The following is a 20,810-nucleotide window of genomic DNA, read 5'->3' on the forward strand; positions in this document are numbered from 1 at the left end:
TGTGTCCATATTCTGAGCATTATCCAAAACTGTGTTTAACTATTGGGATATCTGGGGTCAAGAACAGGGGTGTAATTTTAGAGGTAGCGCCTAAAGACCTTCAGGCGAGGGCACCTTTGCAACATGAGAAGACATCCATAATATAAATTGCATGTGGTAGGTTGGCTCAGAAGCTTCAAGTTCTCAGATTTGAGATGTTGAGGAGTAAACATATTCTGGTTTTTGAAAAGAATTAGGACACCGGAGACAAGAATATATTGAAGAATACAGCAAAAACTAGGAAAGCGACGTATGCGGCAATGCAGATCCAGAACCTTGGGTCCTTTATCAATTTTTTGTCAAAGCAGCTGAACACTGCGTAGCCTATAGACATTCCTGCAAGCCCTCCTGCAAAGTGAGCCACAAATGAGACCTGTGAAAGCCAGGAGAACAAATGGTTAATGCCAAGAAAGCCATTAATTGATTGACTGTAGCCTGCAAGTTCCAAAGCATTTTGACATATTTTTTTGACTTACTTTAGTTTTATTCAAAGTAGAAGAAAAATGTCCCAAAAATGGCAAGACCACTTTTACAAATTATATTTCTAAATTCACATAAAAAATGGATACATGTACACCTTTTACATATGCCCGATCCTGCCAGAGCAGTATGAAAGTGGCTTTCTCGCCTCTCCTCATTCAAACACATCCATACTTATTGGAGCTGGGGATGTGTGTGTGTATGGGGGATCAGGAGTGATAGCTGTCAGCTGAGCAATGTGTCCGGCTGACATCTATCTCATATGTATGACAGGCCTTTCTCCCTGTGTGAGCTTAGCTTTATTGAAAAAAGACAGTTTACCTTTGAACCGGTCACTTTAGAGATATATCTTCTGTAGAGGGCAAATCCAACATCAGTCCCAACTGTACAACAAAGAGGAAATCATGAAAAAAGATACTGGGCACTCTCTAGAATAAAAGGAACCTCACAATTTATTATCAATAGGACATATAAACATATAGACAATTCATTTAATACCATTAAAACACCATAACATAAAATCCGGATAAATATAATAAAATATGAAATATAAAACTAAATTCCTATTAATCTAAAAAATATTTAGGAATAAGACCGCCTCTGATTATTCGGGGATAAAAAGTCTTTAAAATAAATGTTCCTCCAACTTTGAGTTTGGGTATACTGTAGAAATATTCTTTAGGGTATTGATAGCCCAAATATAACTTCTCCTCCGCAAATGAAATGAAATCTCAGATTTTCAATACAGTGATTTAGTTATGCGGCGTCCCGCTTTACTCACTGTTCAGTTGAAATGCTTTATTCCGCTGCTGTGCCGGTACTTTGAGTTCAGGGATATCACATATGAGTTTCGTTCCCCTCTCTGTCTCGTAGGCGCCGCTCTATCAGTAGAAGAGCCGGCGCTCGATGATTAATGCAGGCTCCTTTTTTCTGCGCTGGACTTGATTTGTAGATGAGAGTGTGATACTCCTCAGAGAAATCCTTTTGGAGTGCGCATAAGGTCTGCAGTGAGACACAGTAGATCCGGGTATCTATGATACTTTAGCACGGAAAGTCAATGTCCATCAGGGGGGATCCTAGCACCAAACGCGTTTCGGGGTCTGTTATCACCCCTTCCTCAGTGGTAATGAGTCCCCCTTCTAAGCTTCTTTATATAGTCTCAGATAATGACACAACTATCATCTGCTGTGTAATTGGACTTGTTTCACAAGACCTGGTGTGGATTTTGGAAACGCCTCATTTTCAACAGTTTCTTTTATTCTCTATACTAAATTTGTATATACTTCTTTTTATCCTTCAGCTATATCCCAATATAGGCAGTACGAAATGTAGAAAAACAAATTAAGTTGGCATTAAGCAAATATAAATTTTTATCACTACATTCAGTGTGATTTGTCGCCATTTCTATAATATCTTATCTGCAACAAAACGCAATCTCTCCCGCGGTATTCATGCGGTTTTCTTCCGACTTATTCATATCACCAAAATTTACTAGCATCCAATAAAATTTAGAATTAAACACTTGCACAAGCATCAATATAAATATACATAAATAAATATATGACTAATTATTTTTATACATTTTTTCAAAAAATCTTTTTAATTTCTACAAAGTTTTTACGTAGGGTGTGGGCGAGTTCGTGGCTAAGCAGAGTATACATGAATAGTGTCGGATACGGGACTGAAGTGTCGGTGGAGGCCCGCCGCGGAGGACCGGACCCCCCCAGAAAAAAATTTTTTCACTGGGAAGGATCCCGTCTCCCGCCGCGGGCCCCCCCCATCATAAGAATCCGAATAACTCGAACTCTGAGTTCAGTCCTCCCGGCACAAGTGTGTTCAGTTCATAAATTCTCTGCGTCTCCACCCTCGACATTTTGCCTATATGATCTCCCCCCCTCCATTCTTTGGTCACCTTGTCAATTGCGGCAAATTTTATCCCAGATGGATTCTGATTATGTAGCATTTTAAAATGTTTGGACAATACGTGTGTCTCCAATCCTTTTTTAATGTTAGCTACATGTTCGGAGATACGTTTTTTCAACATTCTTTTTGTTCTTCCCACATATTGCTTCCCACAGGGACATTCTATAATATAAATTACGTTTTCAGAACTGCAGGTTAAAAAATCTTTTATAACATGTTTGTGGTGATTCACTGTTGAGATCACTTCTCCTGTTTTGCGTGGGAATGTGGTAATTTTGCAATTGCCACATTGCCCACATCTATAGAATCCTTCCATATGGATCCAGTTTTGTATGGAGGGTTCAGGTATTTTATTCTTTTTTATCGTAGGTGCCACTATATTTGCCAGGTTAGGGGCCTTGGTGAAAGTAATGCATGGATTAGGTGGGATCAGGGGGCCTATTATTTTTTCTTTCTTTAATATGTGCCAATGTTTGCGTATGATTCCCTGAATTTTTCTATATTCATTATTAAATGGGAGTGTAATCCTAATTTGATCATTTTTGCAAACTTCATCTTCCACCTTTTTATTTTTATTTTCAAAAAAATCTTTCCTTTGCATTCGTCTCACTTTATCTAGTGATCCCTTAATCAAACTCTCTGGATACTCTTTTTCCCTAAATGCTTCTGACATTGCGAATGCCTCCTTCTCAAATTGTTCATCCATCGTACAGTTACGTTTTAATCTTTGAAATTGTCCCTGTGGGATATTTGTCAACCAATTGGGAAGATGACAGCTACTGTACAAAATATAACTGTTCCTGGTTGCAGGTTTGATGAATGTGCAACTTTTTAAAAAACCGTCTTCTACATATAATTTTAAATCTAAAAATTCTAAAATGTCTTGACTAATATTGTGGATAAATTTGAGATTAAAATCATTTACATTAATAATATTGAGAAATTCTTCCAAACTACTTTTGCCCGATTTCCAAATAAAAAACACGTCATCTATATATCTTTTCCAGAGCACCAGGTCCGTCCCCAGCCGGAGCGTTATGGCCAGATCTTCCCAAAATGCCATAAAAAGATTGGCATAGCTGGGGGCGAACCTGGTGCCCATCGCCGTGCCCTGAATCTGTAAGTAAAAATTTCCCTCATAATAAAAATAATTGTGCGTTAAAATGAAATCTATCCCTCTTATTAAGAACTCTATTTGGTCATCTTTTAAACTTCCTTCTTTTTTTAGTTGAGCACTCACTGCCTCCTTGCCCTGTTTGTGTTTAATGATCGTGTACAGTGAGTGTACGTCCAGAGAGCCCATCCACCAGCCTTCCTCAAATACCATATTTTCCACAGTTTTGATTATTTCTGTGGAATCTTTCGTATAGGAGGGGATTTTTTTAACTATTGGTTGTAATAATGTGTCTATATATTGGGACAGATTACATGTTAAGGAATCTATCCCTGACACTATTGGGCGACCTGGTGGATTTGTCATATCCTTATGGATTTTTGGTATGCAATAAAAGATTGGGATTCTCGGGTATTTGTTTAAAATAAAATTATATTCCTCATCTTTTAGAATGCCCTTCATTTTACCTTCTTCACATAGTTTGACCAGTTCTTCAAAAAATTCATTTGTGGGATCTTTAGTAAGTTTCTGATATGTATTAGTGTCAGACAATTGTCTAAGACATTCCGAATTGTAATTTTCCGTACTTTGTATTACTATCGACCCTCCTTTGTCGGCAGGGCGGATAATAATATTATTGTCCTTTTGTAACTGTTTCAAAATACCAATTTCGCTTTTCGTTAGATTTTGGCGCTTAAACCTATTCGTATCTTTAATCTTACGTATGTCATTTCCTACATTCTCCTTAAAAGACGCCATTTCTTGGCTGATTTCGTTTCTCGGATATTTTTTTGAACGATTTTTTAGGTTAGTGTGGGTGTAATTTTTGCTTTCTATTCCACTTATTTGTAGTTCCCTTTCTATAGGATTTTTAGCGAAATATTTTTTTAGACATAGGCGTCTTATGAATTTTTCTATCCCAATAAACGTTGTGAATTTGTTTAATTTTTCGGTTGGGGCGAACTTTAAACCTTTGTTTAAAAGATGACTTTGGACTTCTGTTAATATAGTGGAACTTAAATTTATGATAGCATCGTTATTTACTGATGTGTTTTTTACCTGTGATAGTGATCCCTTCCTCCTACCTCTCCTTGTTCTAACCTTTCTTCTTCGTGAAATCGTCTGGTTTGTGCATTGTGATTGTGTGCATTGGGGTATTGGTGGTGTCTCCCTGATCTCGGTGTTTTGTAGTCTTGCTGTGTCCAATGTGATTGAGGTCTGTCCCTCAAATTGTAGTGATGATCTATTGGTGAATTGTGGTGAGCCCTGTATGTTTTCTTTGGAGGTGATGGGTTTCTCGTGCGTGTGTGGTGATGTGGGGGAGTTCGATCTAAAAAAGACTCCCTTTCTTCCAAAGCTTCAAACCTATTGTGTACTGGAATGTTGAAATTAGGGTGTTTATTTGAATCATTACTTTCTTTTTCTTTTATTACTGTGCTCGTGCCTATTTGAGTGTCTCCCTTACTTGCTACCATTATTTGTTCCACATTTTGTTCTTTCCTTTCTTTTCTTTCTCTTTTATGAAAAAAGAATTTTTTTATTTTTTTGTCCATTATTTCCCGTTCTATTCTGTCCAAATTGTTGCACAATCTGTTCTGCAATATATTAGATTCTTCATTCTTTGGAAATTTGTCTGTTATAATTTTAATTTCAGCAATTTTTTGCGTAGTTTCCTCCAAGATTATGCACCGCCTTGTAATAATCAGGTGGGTTAGAGCTATGGATTGCTCCTGTAATAATTTATCCCACTCCCGACTAAAATCTGGACGGCATAAATCCTGGGCCGGGGTTTTTATATGTAATAACCCTTTAGGGAAGAGGAAATCATATTTTAAGATTTAACAAGCAAAATCCATATAACCTTATGATTCTGGTGATGCTGAAAGCCATTCCTTCACCTCTGTTGTGCATCATACTGTATGTAGGACAACTTACAGTGGATGCACAGTTGTATGTAAGTGACTACTTATTTTCATCAGTGCTGGCTGCATTTTGCCTCTGCTTTATTAGGCCACAGATATGGTCAGTGGCTCCAGCGATTCTGAAGTAGTTTAAAATGCATCTTCTGGCAACGGAACTGCCTGCCGGATCCGGCAAACAGTATGCAAACGGAAATATGTTTTTTTCCGGAACCGTTAGATCAAAGATCAAAAGCAAAAATAGCTGCTCCTATGTCCTGGCGCATGCGCAGACCGGAGGACCAGATCCGGCAACGCGGCAATTTCCGGAACACTTGGTACCGGATCTGGCATTAATACATCTCTATGGAAATCAATGCCGGATCCGGCAAGTGTGGTAGTGTTCCGGGATTTTGGCAAAATACCTTTGTCAAATACCATTTTGTCAAATACCGTACAAGGGACGGAACGGAAGACATCCTGATGCATGCTGAATGGATTGCTTTCCATTCAGAATGCCTTAGGACAAAACTGATGCGTTTTTTTCCGGTATTGAGACCCTTTACCAGATTTCAATACCGGAAAAGAATAACGCTAGTGTGAAAGTACCCTCACTCATCACAAAATCAGGCCACTGTTCTCCCCTATTGCCTACTCTGCAGCTCTGCTTTTTAAAGTTGGCTGATTTCCATGAACACAAGCCCACCCTAATATTTAATAGACTATAGTGCTGCCTATCGCCATTACAGAACGAACAGATGATTTTAAACTGCTGTGATTTTGTAATATTAATAACAAGATGCAAACATGTCCCCTCTGTGAGAAGAGAGACAGAAAGAGACTCAAAACAGCCTATAATGAGAAATAATATCAGACCAGTTGGTATATATGTAGACTATATTGATAAAAGTATTGGGACAACTACACATTACATCTACAGGATCTTTAAAAGAGCTTCTACTCTTCTGGGAAGACTTTCTACAACATTTTAGAGTGTGTCTCCAGAAATTTTTGCCAATTCATCCAGAAAAGCATTTGTGAGGTCAGACGTTGATACTGGATAAGAGGGGCCTGGCTCTCAATCTCCGTTCTAGTTCATCCCAAAGGTGTTTGATGGGGTTGAGGTCAGGGCTCTGTGTGGACCAGTCAAGCTCTTCCAAACCAAGCTCACCCAACCATGCCATTATGAACCTTTCTTTGCTGGGGCACAGTCATGCTGGAACAGAAAAGGGTCTTGACTAAACTGCTCTCACAAAGTTGGAAGCGTACAACTGCCCAAATGTCTTGGTATGCTGAAGCATTAAATGGAACCTGTCACATTGAACATGGTGTCTGAGTTGCAGACATCATGTTATAGAACTGTAAGAGCTGTGTGGACTCAGTATAACTTGTATATCATTCATTTGTATTCCTGATCATTCTGGGCTTTGAAGTCAAGGGTGTATCACTGACTGACGGCTATCTGTGTATTCACAGTCATAGGGGGGGGAGACTGTCAATCACTGATAGGACTATCTCCTTCCCTTCAAGGCCCAGAATGAGCAGGAATTTAAATGTATAAATTACAAGTTTTACTAAATCTTTTCCCATAAAACTTATATCAATCTACTCAGCTCCACCTGCTCTATAACATGATGCCTGTAGATTTACACCCCATTTTTATAGTGACAGGTACCTTTAGGATTTTCCTACACTGTAGCTAAGGGGCTTAGGCCAACCATTGAAAAGCAACCCCATCACATTATCCCTCCGCCACTAAACCTTATAGTTGGCACATTGCAGTCAGGCAGGTAATGTTTTCCGAGCATTTGTCAAATCCAGACTTGTCCATCAGACTGCCGGAGAAACATGATTCATCAGTCCACCAAACCTTTTTCCACTGCTCCAGAGTCCAGGGGCAGCATACTTTACACCACTCTATCCGATGCATCGTGCTTGGTGATGTAAGACGTGCGGTACATGCACCTGCTCGGTAATAGAAATCCAGGCCATGAAGTTTTTGTGCTGATGTTAATGCCAAAGGAGGTTTGTAGCTCTGCAGTTATTCAGTCGGCAGAGCGTTGGCAACTTTTATGCACTATGCGCCTCAGCACTCAGTGACCCAGCTCTGTAACTTTACATGGTTTGCTACTTTGTTGCTGAGTTGCTGTGGTTCCTAAATGCTTCCACTTTGCAAAAATAACGCTCACAGTTGATGGTGAAATATCTAGTAGGGAAGAAATTTCATGCACTGACTTGTTACAGCAGTGGTTCCCCGCTCAATGTTTCTAAAGGCAGACTGCATGGCTAGATGCTGGATTTTATACACCTGTGGCAAGGGGACTGAATGAAATACCTGAATTCCATGATTAAGAGGTGTGTCCAAATACTTTTGTCCATCTAGTGTATATTATAGGCACTTACCTATCATAAGAATGGCCAATATTCTAAAAATTCCAAACAAAGGCACCATGTCTGTGAAATTCTGTGGGGAAAAAAAATAAAAAAACATTTTCTTCATTTTGACTGTACCTCTAGCATTTATTGCAGTTCTGGTATAAATTATAGTAAGTCTTTTGGGCTACGAAGTCCTAGCCCTTTCTGCTAATCCCCACCCATTTAAAAAAAACTGGCAAGAGCAGAGAGTCTCACATTATTCACGAAATGAGACTTGAACAAACATTAGCAACTTTCATATGCCAGTCCAGGTGTAAGTAGTTTCCAGTATAAATACATTTTACAACTCTACTTGGCTAGACCCAATTACCCCCATTGTTTTACTGTGAGCAGAAGAATATAGATTTATATCAAGGGTTGCAGCAAGTACTAAAAAGAATCAGCATTTAAAATAAATGTCAAATGGCATCAGACATGATTTGTTGATTCCTCTACTAGACATTTTTTTATTAGTTCTTATTACTACAGTACCAGGTATCTTATTTAGTCAGTATTATGGATACACAATAACTGCTGAAAAGTTCATATACAATATGTATATATTGTTACAAAATTCAACTTACCACTATGACATTCATGAAGTAACCTCCAATTAGGGCGTAGACTCCCCCAGAGGCTCCTACCAGACCAAGGTGTGGATCAAAGATGGAGCTTGCCAGAGACCCTAGTTGTAAAGACAGAAATCCTCACATGTTGGTATGCAGCTGCAGAATATGAATAATGGGTGCACTTTTCTGAAAGTTCAAGCATTCAGTTGGATTGTGAGCCCCCCTACGGACAGGGACTGAGGTATGTGATGAGAATCGCTGTACAGCACTGCAGAATATGTTAGCGCTAAAATTAAAATAAATGAGTTCAGATTGATGTGGAAAGTATCTATGATTAGAGTGCTTCTTTAAATGACATTAGAATAATTAGATACGTTGATAAAGTCTTGAATTATATCAATATATTCCACAGCACTGTACTGAGATTGTCAACTCTCACACCAGTCCCTGTCCTCAGTGGAGGTCACAATCTAGAAATTGTCATCACTCACACCAGTCCTTGTCCCCAGTGAGATCACAATCTAGAGGGCATCACTCACACCAGTCCTTGTCCCCAAGGGAGTCACAATCTAGAGGGCATCACTCACACCAGTCCTTGTCCCCAGGGGAGTCACAATCTAGAGGGCATCACTCATACCAGTCCTTGTCCCCCAGGGGAGTCACAATCTAGAGGGCATCACTCACACCAGCCCTTGTCCCCAGTGAGATCACAATCTAGAAATTGTCATCACTCACACCAGTCCTTGTCCCCAGTGAGATCACAATCTAGAGGGCATCACTCACACCAGTCCTTGTCCCCAGGGGAATCACAATCTAGAGGGCATCACTAACACTAGTCCTTGTCCCCAGGGGAGTCACAATCTAGAGGGCATCACTCACACCAATCCTTGTCCCCAGTGAGATTACAATCTAGAACTTGTCATCTCTCACACCAGTCCTCGTCCCCAGTGAGATCACAATCTAGAGGGCATCACTCACACCAATCCTTGTCCCCAGTGAGATCACAATCTAGAAATTGTCATCACTCACACCAGTCCTCGTCCCCAGTGAGATCACAATCTAGAGGGCATCGCTCACACCAGTCCTTGTCCCTAGGGGAGTCACAGTCTTGAGATTGTCATCACTCACATCAGTCCTTGTCCCCAGTGGAGTCACAATCTTGAGATTGGGTGCAGGCAGATGAAATGTTATCATTTGACTTTACTTATTATGGCCCTATCCACCCTAAAGAAAGATATGCTGCATTGTGAAATTCTGAAAGGATATGTTAACATTCTGTCTGGGGTTCCACAATTTTTGATGTGTCTTTCAAAGGTATTCTTGCTGGGGAAAAAACACAACCAAACTGAAGCCTAACAAACCCTTATTATAGGTCAGTGGGACCCATCAGAGTTGAGAACAGGATCTGTCATAGCGGCCACGCTTCCATCATGAATGGAAGACATGACGCCTTAAAAAAAACAAAAACCAATAGGTACATAATCATGAGTAAATATGAATATGTTTTGATATATTTATGTACAAACCGGATTCCAAAAAAGTTGGGACACTAAACAAATTGTGAATAAAAACTGAATGCAATGATGTGGAGATGGCAAATGTCAATATTTTACACTAATTAGGTCAATTGGCAACATGATTGGGTATAAAAAGAGCTTCTCAGAGTGGCAGTGTCTCTCAGAAGCCAAGATGGGTAGAGGATCACCAATTCCCACAATGTTGCGCAGAAAGATAGTGGAGCAATATCAGAAAGGTGTTACCCAGCAAAAAATTGCAAAGACTTTGCATCTATCATCATCAACTGTGCATAACATCATCCGAAGATTCAGAGAATCTGGAACAATCTCTGTGCGTAAGGGTCAAGGCCGTAAAACCATACTGAGTGCCCGTGATCTCCGGGCCCTTAAACGACACTGCACCACAAACAGGAATGCTACTGTAAAGGAAATCACAGAATGGGCTCAGGAATACTTCCAGAAACCATTGTCAGTGAACACAATCCACCGTGCCATCCGCCGTTGCCAGCTGAAACTCTACAGTGCAAAGAAGAAGCCATTTCTAAGCAAGATCCACAAGCTCAGGCGTTTTCACTGGGCCAGGGATCATTTAAAATGGAGTGTGGCAAAATGGAAGACTGTTCTGTGGTCAGACGAGTCACGATTCAAAGTTCTTTTTGGAAATCTGGGACGCCATGTCATCCGGACCAAAGAGGACAAGGACAACCCAAGTTGTTATCAACGCTCAGTTCAGAAGCCTGCATCTCTGATGGTATGGGGTTGCATGAGTGCGTGTGGCATGGGCAGCTTGCATGTCTGGAAAGGCACCATCAATGCAGAAAAATATATTCAGGTTCTAGAACAACATATGCTCCCATCCAGACGTCATCTTTTTCAGGGAAGACCCTGCATTTTTCAACAAGGTAATGCCAGACCACATTCTGCATCAATCACAACATCATGGCTGCGTAGAAGAAGGATCCGGGTACTGAAATGGCCAGTCTGCAGTCCAGATCTTTCACCTATAGAGAACATTTGGCGCATCATAAAGAGGAAGGTGCAACAAAGAAGGCCCAAGACGATTGAACAGTTAGAGGCCTGTATTAGACAAGAATGGGACAGCATTCCTATTTCTAAACTTGAGAAACTGGTCTCCTCTGTCCCCAGACGTCTGTTGAGTGTTGTAAGAAGAAGGGGAGATGCCACACAGTGGTGAAAATGGCCTTGTCCCAACTTTTTTGGGATTTGTTGACACCATGAAATTCTGATTCAACATATTTTTCCCCTAAAATGGTACATTTTCTCAGTTTAAACTTTTGTTCCGTGATTTATGTTCTATTCTGAATAAAATATTAGAAGTTGGCACCTCCACATCATTGCATTCAGTTTTTATTCACGATTTGTATAGTGTCCCAACTTTTTTGGAATCCGGTTTGTATTATTTATTACATTATTTATGTCATTTATTAACCAGAAATACACCTATATTAGGCGTATTTCTGGCACAGATTGCGGCGCAAAGGTCCTTTATGCCGCAATCTGCGACTTCACCCTGCTCACGCCAGGTCTAAAAAAGTGGGTGTGGTGTGGGCTGGGAAGGCCAGCAGGCCCATTTCATTTACCATTTTCTATGCCTGTTTTCGTCATAGAAAATGGTCTAAATGTAAGTCAGCTCGGAAACTGGCTTACATTTAGAAGCGGCGGTGGATCCGCCAAAGTTACAGGGGTCTAGAGCTCCCCGTTCCTCTTTGCTGCCCAGTGGAAGTGAGGATGAGTTGGAATGGAGTGGCGGTTAACCGTGAACACTGCTGATAGATTCTGAATCTATGAGGTTGAGTTAGTAAAGGCAAAAATAATTACTGTAAAGTGAAGCCTCTCCTTTGAATAACACTCATTATGGTCTGTGAAAATACCTACTGTAGATCAGCCATGATCATTAACACATTAGTGCCTGCTGCTTTTTATTATGTGAGCATACAAGCAGTCTAAGCAGGCCCACAGCATGTATTATGGTCATAATAATCCAGTCAGAGCCATGGTCCATGACAATACATCCCAGTGTATTCATATTACTAATAGAGACATAAGGGCAACAGCTCCATCAGCAGCAGCTTGTTGATATTCTTTGTACACTACGCAGTATAATACAAAAGTATGATGTAAAATCCTTAGACTTATGCACTTTTTTGACTATAGAGAGTCAGTGTTACTCATTCATTCAAAAAATGGTACATTAGAGTTTACAGGTTAGCACTTGCAATAACACTGACCTCCGATGACTCCTGCAATGTAAACTAATCCAACACGATGTCCTTTATGGACCATCTCTAGTGGGATTCCAAGAAAAAGCTGGAGAAACAGGTTCCCAATAATGTGTTGTACTCTATGAAAAAAATGCATACATGGTTAAATTAAATGTCAGCCTGGGTCTGTCTGTTAGACTGTTGGAATGGACTGGAGGAGCAAAGGGCCATGTTATCTGCAGCAACAATCCCACCCTCTCACTCAGGCTTCATGGCCATCATTGCTGTTGCCTTCAGGCTTTTGTTTCCACAGCGCATGTCACTTTAAGGGTGGTGTCACACACAGCTTTGATGGCAGCTTTTGATGTGGTCTTTTGAGTCAGAAGTGGGTTGGAAGGGAATTTGAAAAATAAAGGAAGGATTTCTATTTATGGTTCCTCCAGGATCTACTTCAGGCTTTGGCTCACAAAACTGCATGAAAAACTGCCACAGAAACGTATGTGTGACACCACCCTAATAGTGCATGAGCTGTACAAACATTGCCAAACCTTCTTATTAATCCATGGATGATGTTTTTATTTTCGATGCCAGACATAATAGTCAATAGAAAAACCCCAATGTTGTCTGTGGGCAACCATGGTTTGATTTTGCATGCACTGTCATGTTCAAATCATTCTTACTAAGAAAGGTTCCTCTGAAAAACATTTTCCTTGTAGCAAAGATCACTCAAACATAAGGGGTTGTATGAGATAAGAATAAAAGGGTCTTCATTTTTCCCCTGTTGTCCATAGGTTGTGTCTAGGAGTTGCAAGTGAATGGAATTAATCTACAATTAAACTACAATCCCAGATGAAGCACATAGATAAGATTGGTGCTGTTTTTTTTTTAATGAAAAACAGGGCCTTGTTTCCAAATCTCACACATACTCAGCTCAGTCAAACGTGTGTTGTTTCATAAGCACTTGCCTAATAGTATTCATACACATAACAGCATAGTCAGCCAAAGCCAATTTCAGCAGGACTGTCAGAATATATGTGTATGGGTGTGTGCAAACTCTCCTGTCCCTTGGCTATCTCTTCTTTCTCCCGACATGGGGAAGGGGGGAGGGGGGGGGGGGGCTGGAATGGGTTGGATATGTTGAATGTCAACCTGTTCAGTCCATTGTTCTCCTGGGTGTTAAGCCACTACTGTTGGTGTCTGGCAGCTCCTTATTTCTCTTGAGAGTACATGTGCACTTGTTCGAAATGAGAGTGCATATGTATGGAGAAATCAGGAGGAACAACAGTCGGACAAAAATGGGGGAACTTATCACACCCTGCACTCTAGAATTCTGGTTTCAAAAAGTTGCAAAATAGAGTTTGCAACTTTTTGAATTTTACACCTCTCACTGATTAGGTATGGTAATTATTTCCCCTCCAGACTTATCAATGTAACTTTTTTTGAAAAGTCACAAAAAAGTTGCAAAGTTACTCGAGCAGGGGGATGGCATAGAAAAAGTGGAGTAGCAAGTGTAAAGTTCAAAGATGCATTAAATGAACCAAACTATTTTGACATTTGATAAATTTGGATCAAAGTATGCCAATGCAGACTTAAGCAAAACAGACTTCAAATATTGCATATGATAAATTCCCCCCAATGTGTTTTGGCAACAGCTATTGAAGGCATAGCTTAGGTCGTTTAGTTTATGCAGCCACCAGGATCCTTGTTTCCCCCAAAGGTAGACATTGGTAGAAGCCTGTCAGACCCCGTATATATTAAATAGTCTGTAGATCCGATTGAAATAGGAGACAAAAATCCACTTTACGGCAAGCTTTATTTATGGTGTATACCAGGCATGCTCAACCTGCGGCCCTCCAGCTGTTGCAAAACTACAACTCCCGCCATTCCCTGACAGCCTACAGCTATCATCCTACAGAAGAGCATCGTGGGAGTTGTAGTTTTACAACAGCTGGAGCGCCACAGGTTGAGCATCCCTAGTGTATACAATGCTGACTACTTAAGTGGAAGAAATCATTCTTCTAGATAATTTATTCTTTGTGCCATGAAAAATATTTAACATTTTTCAAACAAGCACCTGGATCTGAATACTTTTGTAATAGCATGTAATTAAGCATTTAGTACAACCACTGAGTTATTCAGTAAAATGTAACTATATAGTGCTACCTGCTGTTAGTTCTTTTCCTTATTTCTTGTCCACCTCATTCAGGTGGTCGCACGCGCTCAGTTTAAATCTTCAACTACCACCCGCCATATGTTTTGTTACAAGCTGTGGCAGTTACGCAGAAAGAGTTGCAGCATAAAGAGCATGCCCCCACGAGAAAGGATACACCCCTGAGCTACCGGCCTAAAATAATAGCAGTGCAATTGGCGCAATGAATGGGGATATCTCTGGATCCATGTGAGATACATGGCTAGTTCTAGCTTTGTTAGAAAGAGATTGTTATGTAAAATATGATAATCATTTTTTACATTAATCATGGCATAACCCCTTTAATTGCAGAAAATGGCATATTGTATAAAGCCCTTCATTATGCTCCGGGTGAGATTTCGGAACTTCTCTGGTATAGCTTCCGTGTGTAGTTTCCAGAGTAAAATCCACAGATAAGTGAGTTCCATTGCACATTTAGGCCTTGGGTTAGTGAGTTCAATCGATACAAGTTATTGATTAGCTGCATGCTGCTTCGGCTACAGAACTGGGTGACAGGTCTTCTCTTAATGGTATGTTTAAGGGCCTAAAATCTGATATCATTACTCCCATTCCAGAAGAAATGGAACCTAATGGATATACAGTATATTCTCTTTATAGAGTATAGTAATAAATCATTTCCTCAGTTCTTGTATTAACATGTCTTTGTATGAATAACAGTCGTCGGTGTGAATTCCTGCCTGTATTCAATCTGTATTCATGTGAGGGATCTCATTTACAGAAACTATACACCATATGCTTCGTTACATCACATTGAAGGCCTTCCAGCTTTCATTCTTACCCTGCATGGACTAACATGTAAGATACAAATCGCCATGCCTCCTCTCGCTTATCTGGTCGGTATATGAATGGACTGTTAGTGATACCAGTATCCAGTGTGATCCATTGTTTCTGTGGCATCCATACTGCATAGTAAATGAAAACCCCCAGCTGGATCAAAAGAAACAAACAGGGACAAAGATGAATGAAAGGAAACATTTCTCTACTTTTCTTGTAGAATAAAATCTGCATTCATTTTTCCTGTTAGACATTACCAGTTACTGAATTGGAAGAGCTTCATAGGCTGCTCAGAAATTAAAGGGAACTTGTCATATTGTGTGTGTGTGATCTGCACCATCGTGGGGCAAAGCCGAAGAAAATGAGTAAAATGATATATAGATATATAAGCTTCAATAATTCATTTATTTAATCCCCTGCTCTCTATGTCTAGGAGTCCAGTGGGCGGTCCTACTCATGCCTGACAGCTATCTCTGTATGCATACTTATAGAGGAAAGGCTGTCAATCACTGAGTAGGACCGCCCACTGGACTCCTAAACATAGAAAACAGGGATTTAAATTAATCGTTTCCTAGTAACGATATATCAGTCTGCTCATCTCGTTGATGGGAATGTGTCATCAGAAAAATATATATTGTTTAAATCAAGTTTTATATTTGAAAAGAATTTTTGGTGATGTTATTTCTCATTTTCCATATCACTATCTATATTTAAAAAAAATCCCAAAATGTTTACAGTGTTCACACTGGCCTCTAAGCCTAATAAAAGGTGCCACTTCTTGGTCTGTACAGATCACTTTTCAGCAGTCATCTCCTTATCATCACAGTCAGGAATGCTGAACATGTATGTGTATTTATTTTAGGGAGAGCAGAGAAAGCCGCTGTCAGACACTTTTGACTGTAGATTACCTCCACAGAGAACAAAAGGATCGGGTAAAGTATTCATTTCGTCCAGTCCATCTCTCCGCTGACAAAATCTGTCTGGAGAAAGTTGGGAGCTCCCCATGCACATTAGACTGTCGGTTGAACCCATGTGAACAGGGCCTTAAAGACACATGGTAGGTGGAGGTCCCTGCTACAGATTTTGCATCGGTGTGGTGTATTCTTAGGAATATGACTGGCTTCCTTTACCGGCACAGAGAACCATTCATCACACATGTAATCAACAAGAAGTAGGAAGCTGTAGCCCTATTTACTGGAATATATTACATAGTTACATAGTTAATACGGTTGAAAAAAGACATACGTCCATCAACTTCAACCAAGGGACAGGTGGGAACGCGAATCCCAAAAAGAAATGATACTCAGATTTCTACACGTTTTCATAAACATTAATGTAATTTACTTTTAAGAATTCATCTAAACCCTTTTTAAAACTGTCCACTGTTCCTGCTGTGACCACGTCCTGAGGAAGTCTATTCCACAGATTCACAGTTCTTACAATAAAAGAAGCTTTGACGCTTCTGGAGACAGACGTTTTTCTTCTCCAGTCGGAGACAGTGCCCCCTTGTCTTTTTAAGGGGATTTTACGTAGAACAGTTTTTCACCATATATTTTGTATGGCCCATTTATATATTTGTATAGGTTAATCATGTTCCCCCTTAGACGTCTTAGGCTACTTTCACATTAGCGGCAGCCTTCTCCACAGGCTGTTCCGGCGGGTGAACAGCCTGCCGAATCCGTGCTACCACTAGTGCACACTTGCCGCCGAAAGTCCACTCCGGCCCCATTCACTATAATGGGGGCGGGCCGGAGGTCCGGCCGCGGCCTGGCAAACATGCCGAGAGGCGGCCAGAATAAAACTACACCGGAACAGCCTGCCGGAGAAGGCTGCCGCTAATGTGAAAGTAGCCTAAGACCCTCCCTGCCCCTTATTAGTCTCTCTCCTCTTTACTTAAAAGATTCTTCCCCACCATTCTTTTAATTTTCTTTTAAAGCCTCATGCAGACGTCCGTGGAGCATGGTCTGTGAGATACCGGACTGGCATTGCCGGAGCTCACGGCGTCATAGCAACCAATAACGCCGTGCACTCCTGCAATGCCAGTCTGTATTCCACGGACGTCTGCATGAGGCTTAAGACTTCATAGCTACCACACCTACTGTAATTTTTTTTTGGAATGACTGACCTTGTCATTGAATTATAGGGATATACTGCTGTATATCGTATGTGCTCACCCCTGTGAAATAAGGGTGTGATTTCATATAAATCCCCTGGACTCAATGGATGCAGTTGCATATCCTAAATCATGACTGGATGAACTATAAGGAAGAAGGACTGTATGAAAATAGGATTGACTAGATTAATGTTAATGGGGTATGTAATGGAATCATCTTTTATGAGGATTGGTTGTACTCATGTCAGGGTTGATGCATTATGGTAATCCTCATTTTACCTGTTTTTGCTTGTCATTACAGGTAAATAATTGTAGCAAACTTAGTTTTAAGATAGGAGTAATACAGGCTAAAATTAATCAGCAATGCTATAACAATGAATTGTGTGCAAGTCCTGGTTATCTATGGGAAAATAATAGCCTTATACATGTATTCAAATGTGTGGAAAAACATAGCATGGCAGGCGGTCAAATTTATGTGGGAGAACATAATCATTAGGGGCTATCTGAAAACTGGCTTAGTCGCCCATAGCAACCAATCAGATTCCAGCTTTCATTTTACAAAGGAGCTTTTAAAAATTGAAAGGTGGAATCTGATTGGTTGCTATGGGCAACTAAGCCATTTTCCTTTACACCAGTTTTGATCAATCTCCCCCATAGTAATTACAGTAAAAATAATAGATAAAACAATATGGTTGGTGGATATTGATATCAGTGATTTGGGACGGCTGCAGTAGCTCAGCAATGATAGTGTGTACATTAGTCAAGGGCTGGTTCACATGCATATACTATTGTCTTCTGAAATCTGAATTCAGACAGAAGGAAGGCATTTTAAACTGTATGATTTTTCATTAAAAAAAATATATATATGGAATGTAATATGAACATGAATTTAATTTTTTTACATTAAAGGGGTTGTCTGGCCATATATATTGATGACCTATCCCCAGGATATGTCATCAATATCTGATCCTCTGGGATCCGACACCAAGCACCGCAGCCGATCAGCTGTTTGAAGAGGAAACAGTGCTTCATGTGCGCGCCGCTTCCTGTTCATTACACTGCACTTTGTCTTGGAAATGCAGTGTAATACAAGTACTCATTCCATTTAAGTGAATGATACGAGTGCCTGTAATTACACTACGCCACCGACGAGTGCCTGTAATTACACTACGCCACCGCTTCACAGGAAACAACACGTAGTGTAAAGATGAGTGGTTCAAGTACCCCTAGTGGGACTAAAAAAAAAAATAATTAAGATTTTTGAAAAAATATTAACACATTATATATAACCTGTATGATGAAGGCCAAATAAATGCCAGAATTGCTATTATTTGTTCATTTCACCTCCCAAAAAAAAACTGAATAAAAAGTGATCAAAAAGTTATATGCAGAAACAAAGTAGGGGGTCCAGCAATCGGGTTTTGGATAACATCATAGATATTTTTATTTCAAACATCTTTTAAAAAAAAGGTCCAAAATGGCACACAGCAGGACATCTCCCCACACCAGTCAACGCATTTCGGAGAGTAGAGTACAGTCCTTCTCCTAAGGATCCACGCACCAAGGACTGCCAAAGGCAGTGATCTGATTGCATTCATTTTTTTGTGTGATGTAGAAAGTTATATGTATCCCAAAATGGTACAAATGAAAACAATTAATTCTGCAAAAACAAACTTAGTTGCTGGAAAAACAAAAAAAGAAGTTCTGACTCTTAGAATATGGTAACACAACAACAGACTTTTTTTAAAAGACAAAAGTTCTTGTGCTCAGTGTAAAACTAGTAAAACATTAAAATAAACTTGACATAATTGTACCTATCATAGAATAATGTTAACATGTTATTTTTGCCTTATATTGAATGCCAAATATAAAGCAAATAAAAAGCCACATTTTTTTTTCATTCTCACCCACAGAAAGAGTAAACAATTAATCAATAACAGTTAAATAATATGGTATATGTACCCAGAAATGTTGCCCAGAAAAAACAAGCTGTCAAGCAGCTACAATGATGGAAAAATAAAAAAGTTGTGGCTCTTAGAATGTGAAAAAAGTCTTGGTCTTAAAGGGGTTATCCAAGACTTAAAAAGACCTCAGAGTGTGGCTGACCCGTGGTGTGGTTCATACTTACCTGATCCCCGCAGCTGGGTTCCAGCTCCATTGCTCTCCGGGCGCCTCTACAGCTCCACAATTCTGTAGTGTCAACATCTGGTTGATGGGCGCACATGCTGCAAGGGTGAATGCTGTGTTCAGTGATTGGCTGCAGCGGTCACATGGTGCCCGTCAACAGAATGCTAATCCCAGAGCATCGCAGAGCTGTAGAGATGGCCAGGGAGCTGGAACCTAGAGACAGGGACCAGGTAAGTATGAACCCCATTGCGGGTCCGCCACTCTCCGATGTCTTTTTAAGCCTTAGATAACCCCTTTAAGGTCCATGCAGGCATCATTGTCAAAAGGCTTCAAGGTGTAAGATCTTATCTCTGGTTTGCAAGAAGGGATCTGCAGTGTTTAGATGTGTCACTACAGAGGAAGTGAAGCATTATGGACACATTGTCCACAGTTCTGTAGCTTACTATGATGAGAATGCCTTCATGGTTATATCTAATACTGATTTTATATTATTTAGCTGCTTATTAAAAATCTATGAATTTCCCACATACCTCAATGATGCTGATGGAAATAATAAAAATAGGAGGCGGTAGACAGTTTGCTCTCTCCATATATGTTATTCTGTGGCGAGGTGGCAGCATCCAGTTTGAAATTGTGGTGTGAAATTTTTCCCAACATGTTGTAGGAGGAGGATCTTTCTCAGGTTCTTCAGTCTCTTCTGCCCAACCTGCCATCCCTTCAAGTTCCATGTTAGTCATTGTGTCTGCAATATCAAAGAAATGGAAGAAGCTTGGAATGGAACCAAGGTATATGCATTACTTAGGCTACTTTCACACTCGCGTTTTGCGCGGATCCGTCATGGACGGATCTGTTCAGATAATACAAATGTCTGCATCCGTTCTGAATGGATCAGTTTGTATTATCTGTAACATAGCCAAGACGGATCGTCATGAACTCTATTAAAAGTCAATGGAGGACGGATCCTTTTTCTATTGCGCCAGATTGTGTAATAGAAAACAGATCCGTCCCAATTGATCCGTTTGGCTGAACTGGAGACTGAACTGATGAAAACTGATGCATTCTGAGCGGATCCTTTTCCATTCAGAATGCAAACTGATCCGTTTTGGACCGCTTATGAGAGGCCATGACGGATCTCACAAACGGTAAACCAAAACGCGAGTATGAAAGTGACTTTCCTTCTTTCCTTGGTCTCCCAGTGACCTGCACTCAATTGCCCACTCTCTCCTTCCATTATCCAAAGTTAACATCAGCTGCACCTCACCTCTAAAGCGAGATGGGCCACATTTATTTCTAGATTCCACAACAGCTGCTACGTAATTACATACATTCAGTCATAATATGTCTTCACAAATCTGTCCTGCTCACTTTAGGGCTGATTCACACGACTGTGCTCAGTCCGGAAAACACGGT

General features: G+C 40.2%; 1 protein-coding gene across 3 annotated transcripts in view; it reads right to left on the minus strand.

The window, feature by feature from the left end:
* Positions 1-109: 109 nt before the first annotated feature.
* Positions 110-20,810, minus strand: part of RHBDL2 (rhomboid like 2) — a 57,344-nt gene continuing 36,643 nt past the window's right edge. For all 3 annotated transcript variants that reach the window (XM_040424456.1, XM_040424457.1, XM_040424458.1), the window contains 7 exons: positions 19,931-20,142; positions 15,165-15,313; positions 12,205-12,317; positions 8,454-8,554; positions 7,858-7,918; positions 841-902; positions 110-412 (listed from right to left, as the gene is read on the minus strand). In XM_040424456.1, coding sequence (XP_040280390.1) covers positions 233-412; positions 841-902; positions 7,858-7,918; positions 8,454-8,554; positions 12,205-12,317; positions 15,165-15,313; positions 19,931-20,137 — 873 coding nt within the window. In that variant the 5' untranslated portion in view covers positions 20,138-20,142 and the 3' untranslated portion in view covers positions 110-232. The remainder of the gene's footprint in view (positions 413-840; positions 903-7,857; positions 7,919-8,453; positions 8,555-12,204; positions 12,318-15,164; positions 15,314-19,930; positions 20,143-20,810) is intronic.

Source organism: Bufo bufo, chromosome 3, assembly GCF_905171765.1.
Source record: "Bufo bufo chromosome 3, aBufBuf1.1, whole genome shotgun sequence".
NCBI lineage: Eukaryota > Metazoa > Chordata > Amphibia > Anura > Bufonidae > Bufo > Bufo bufo.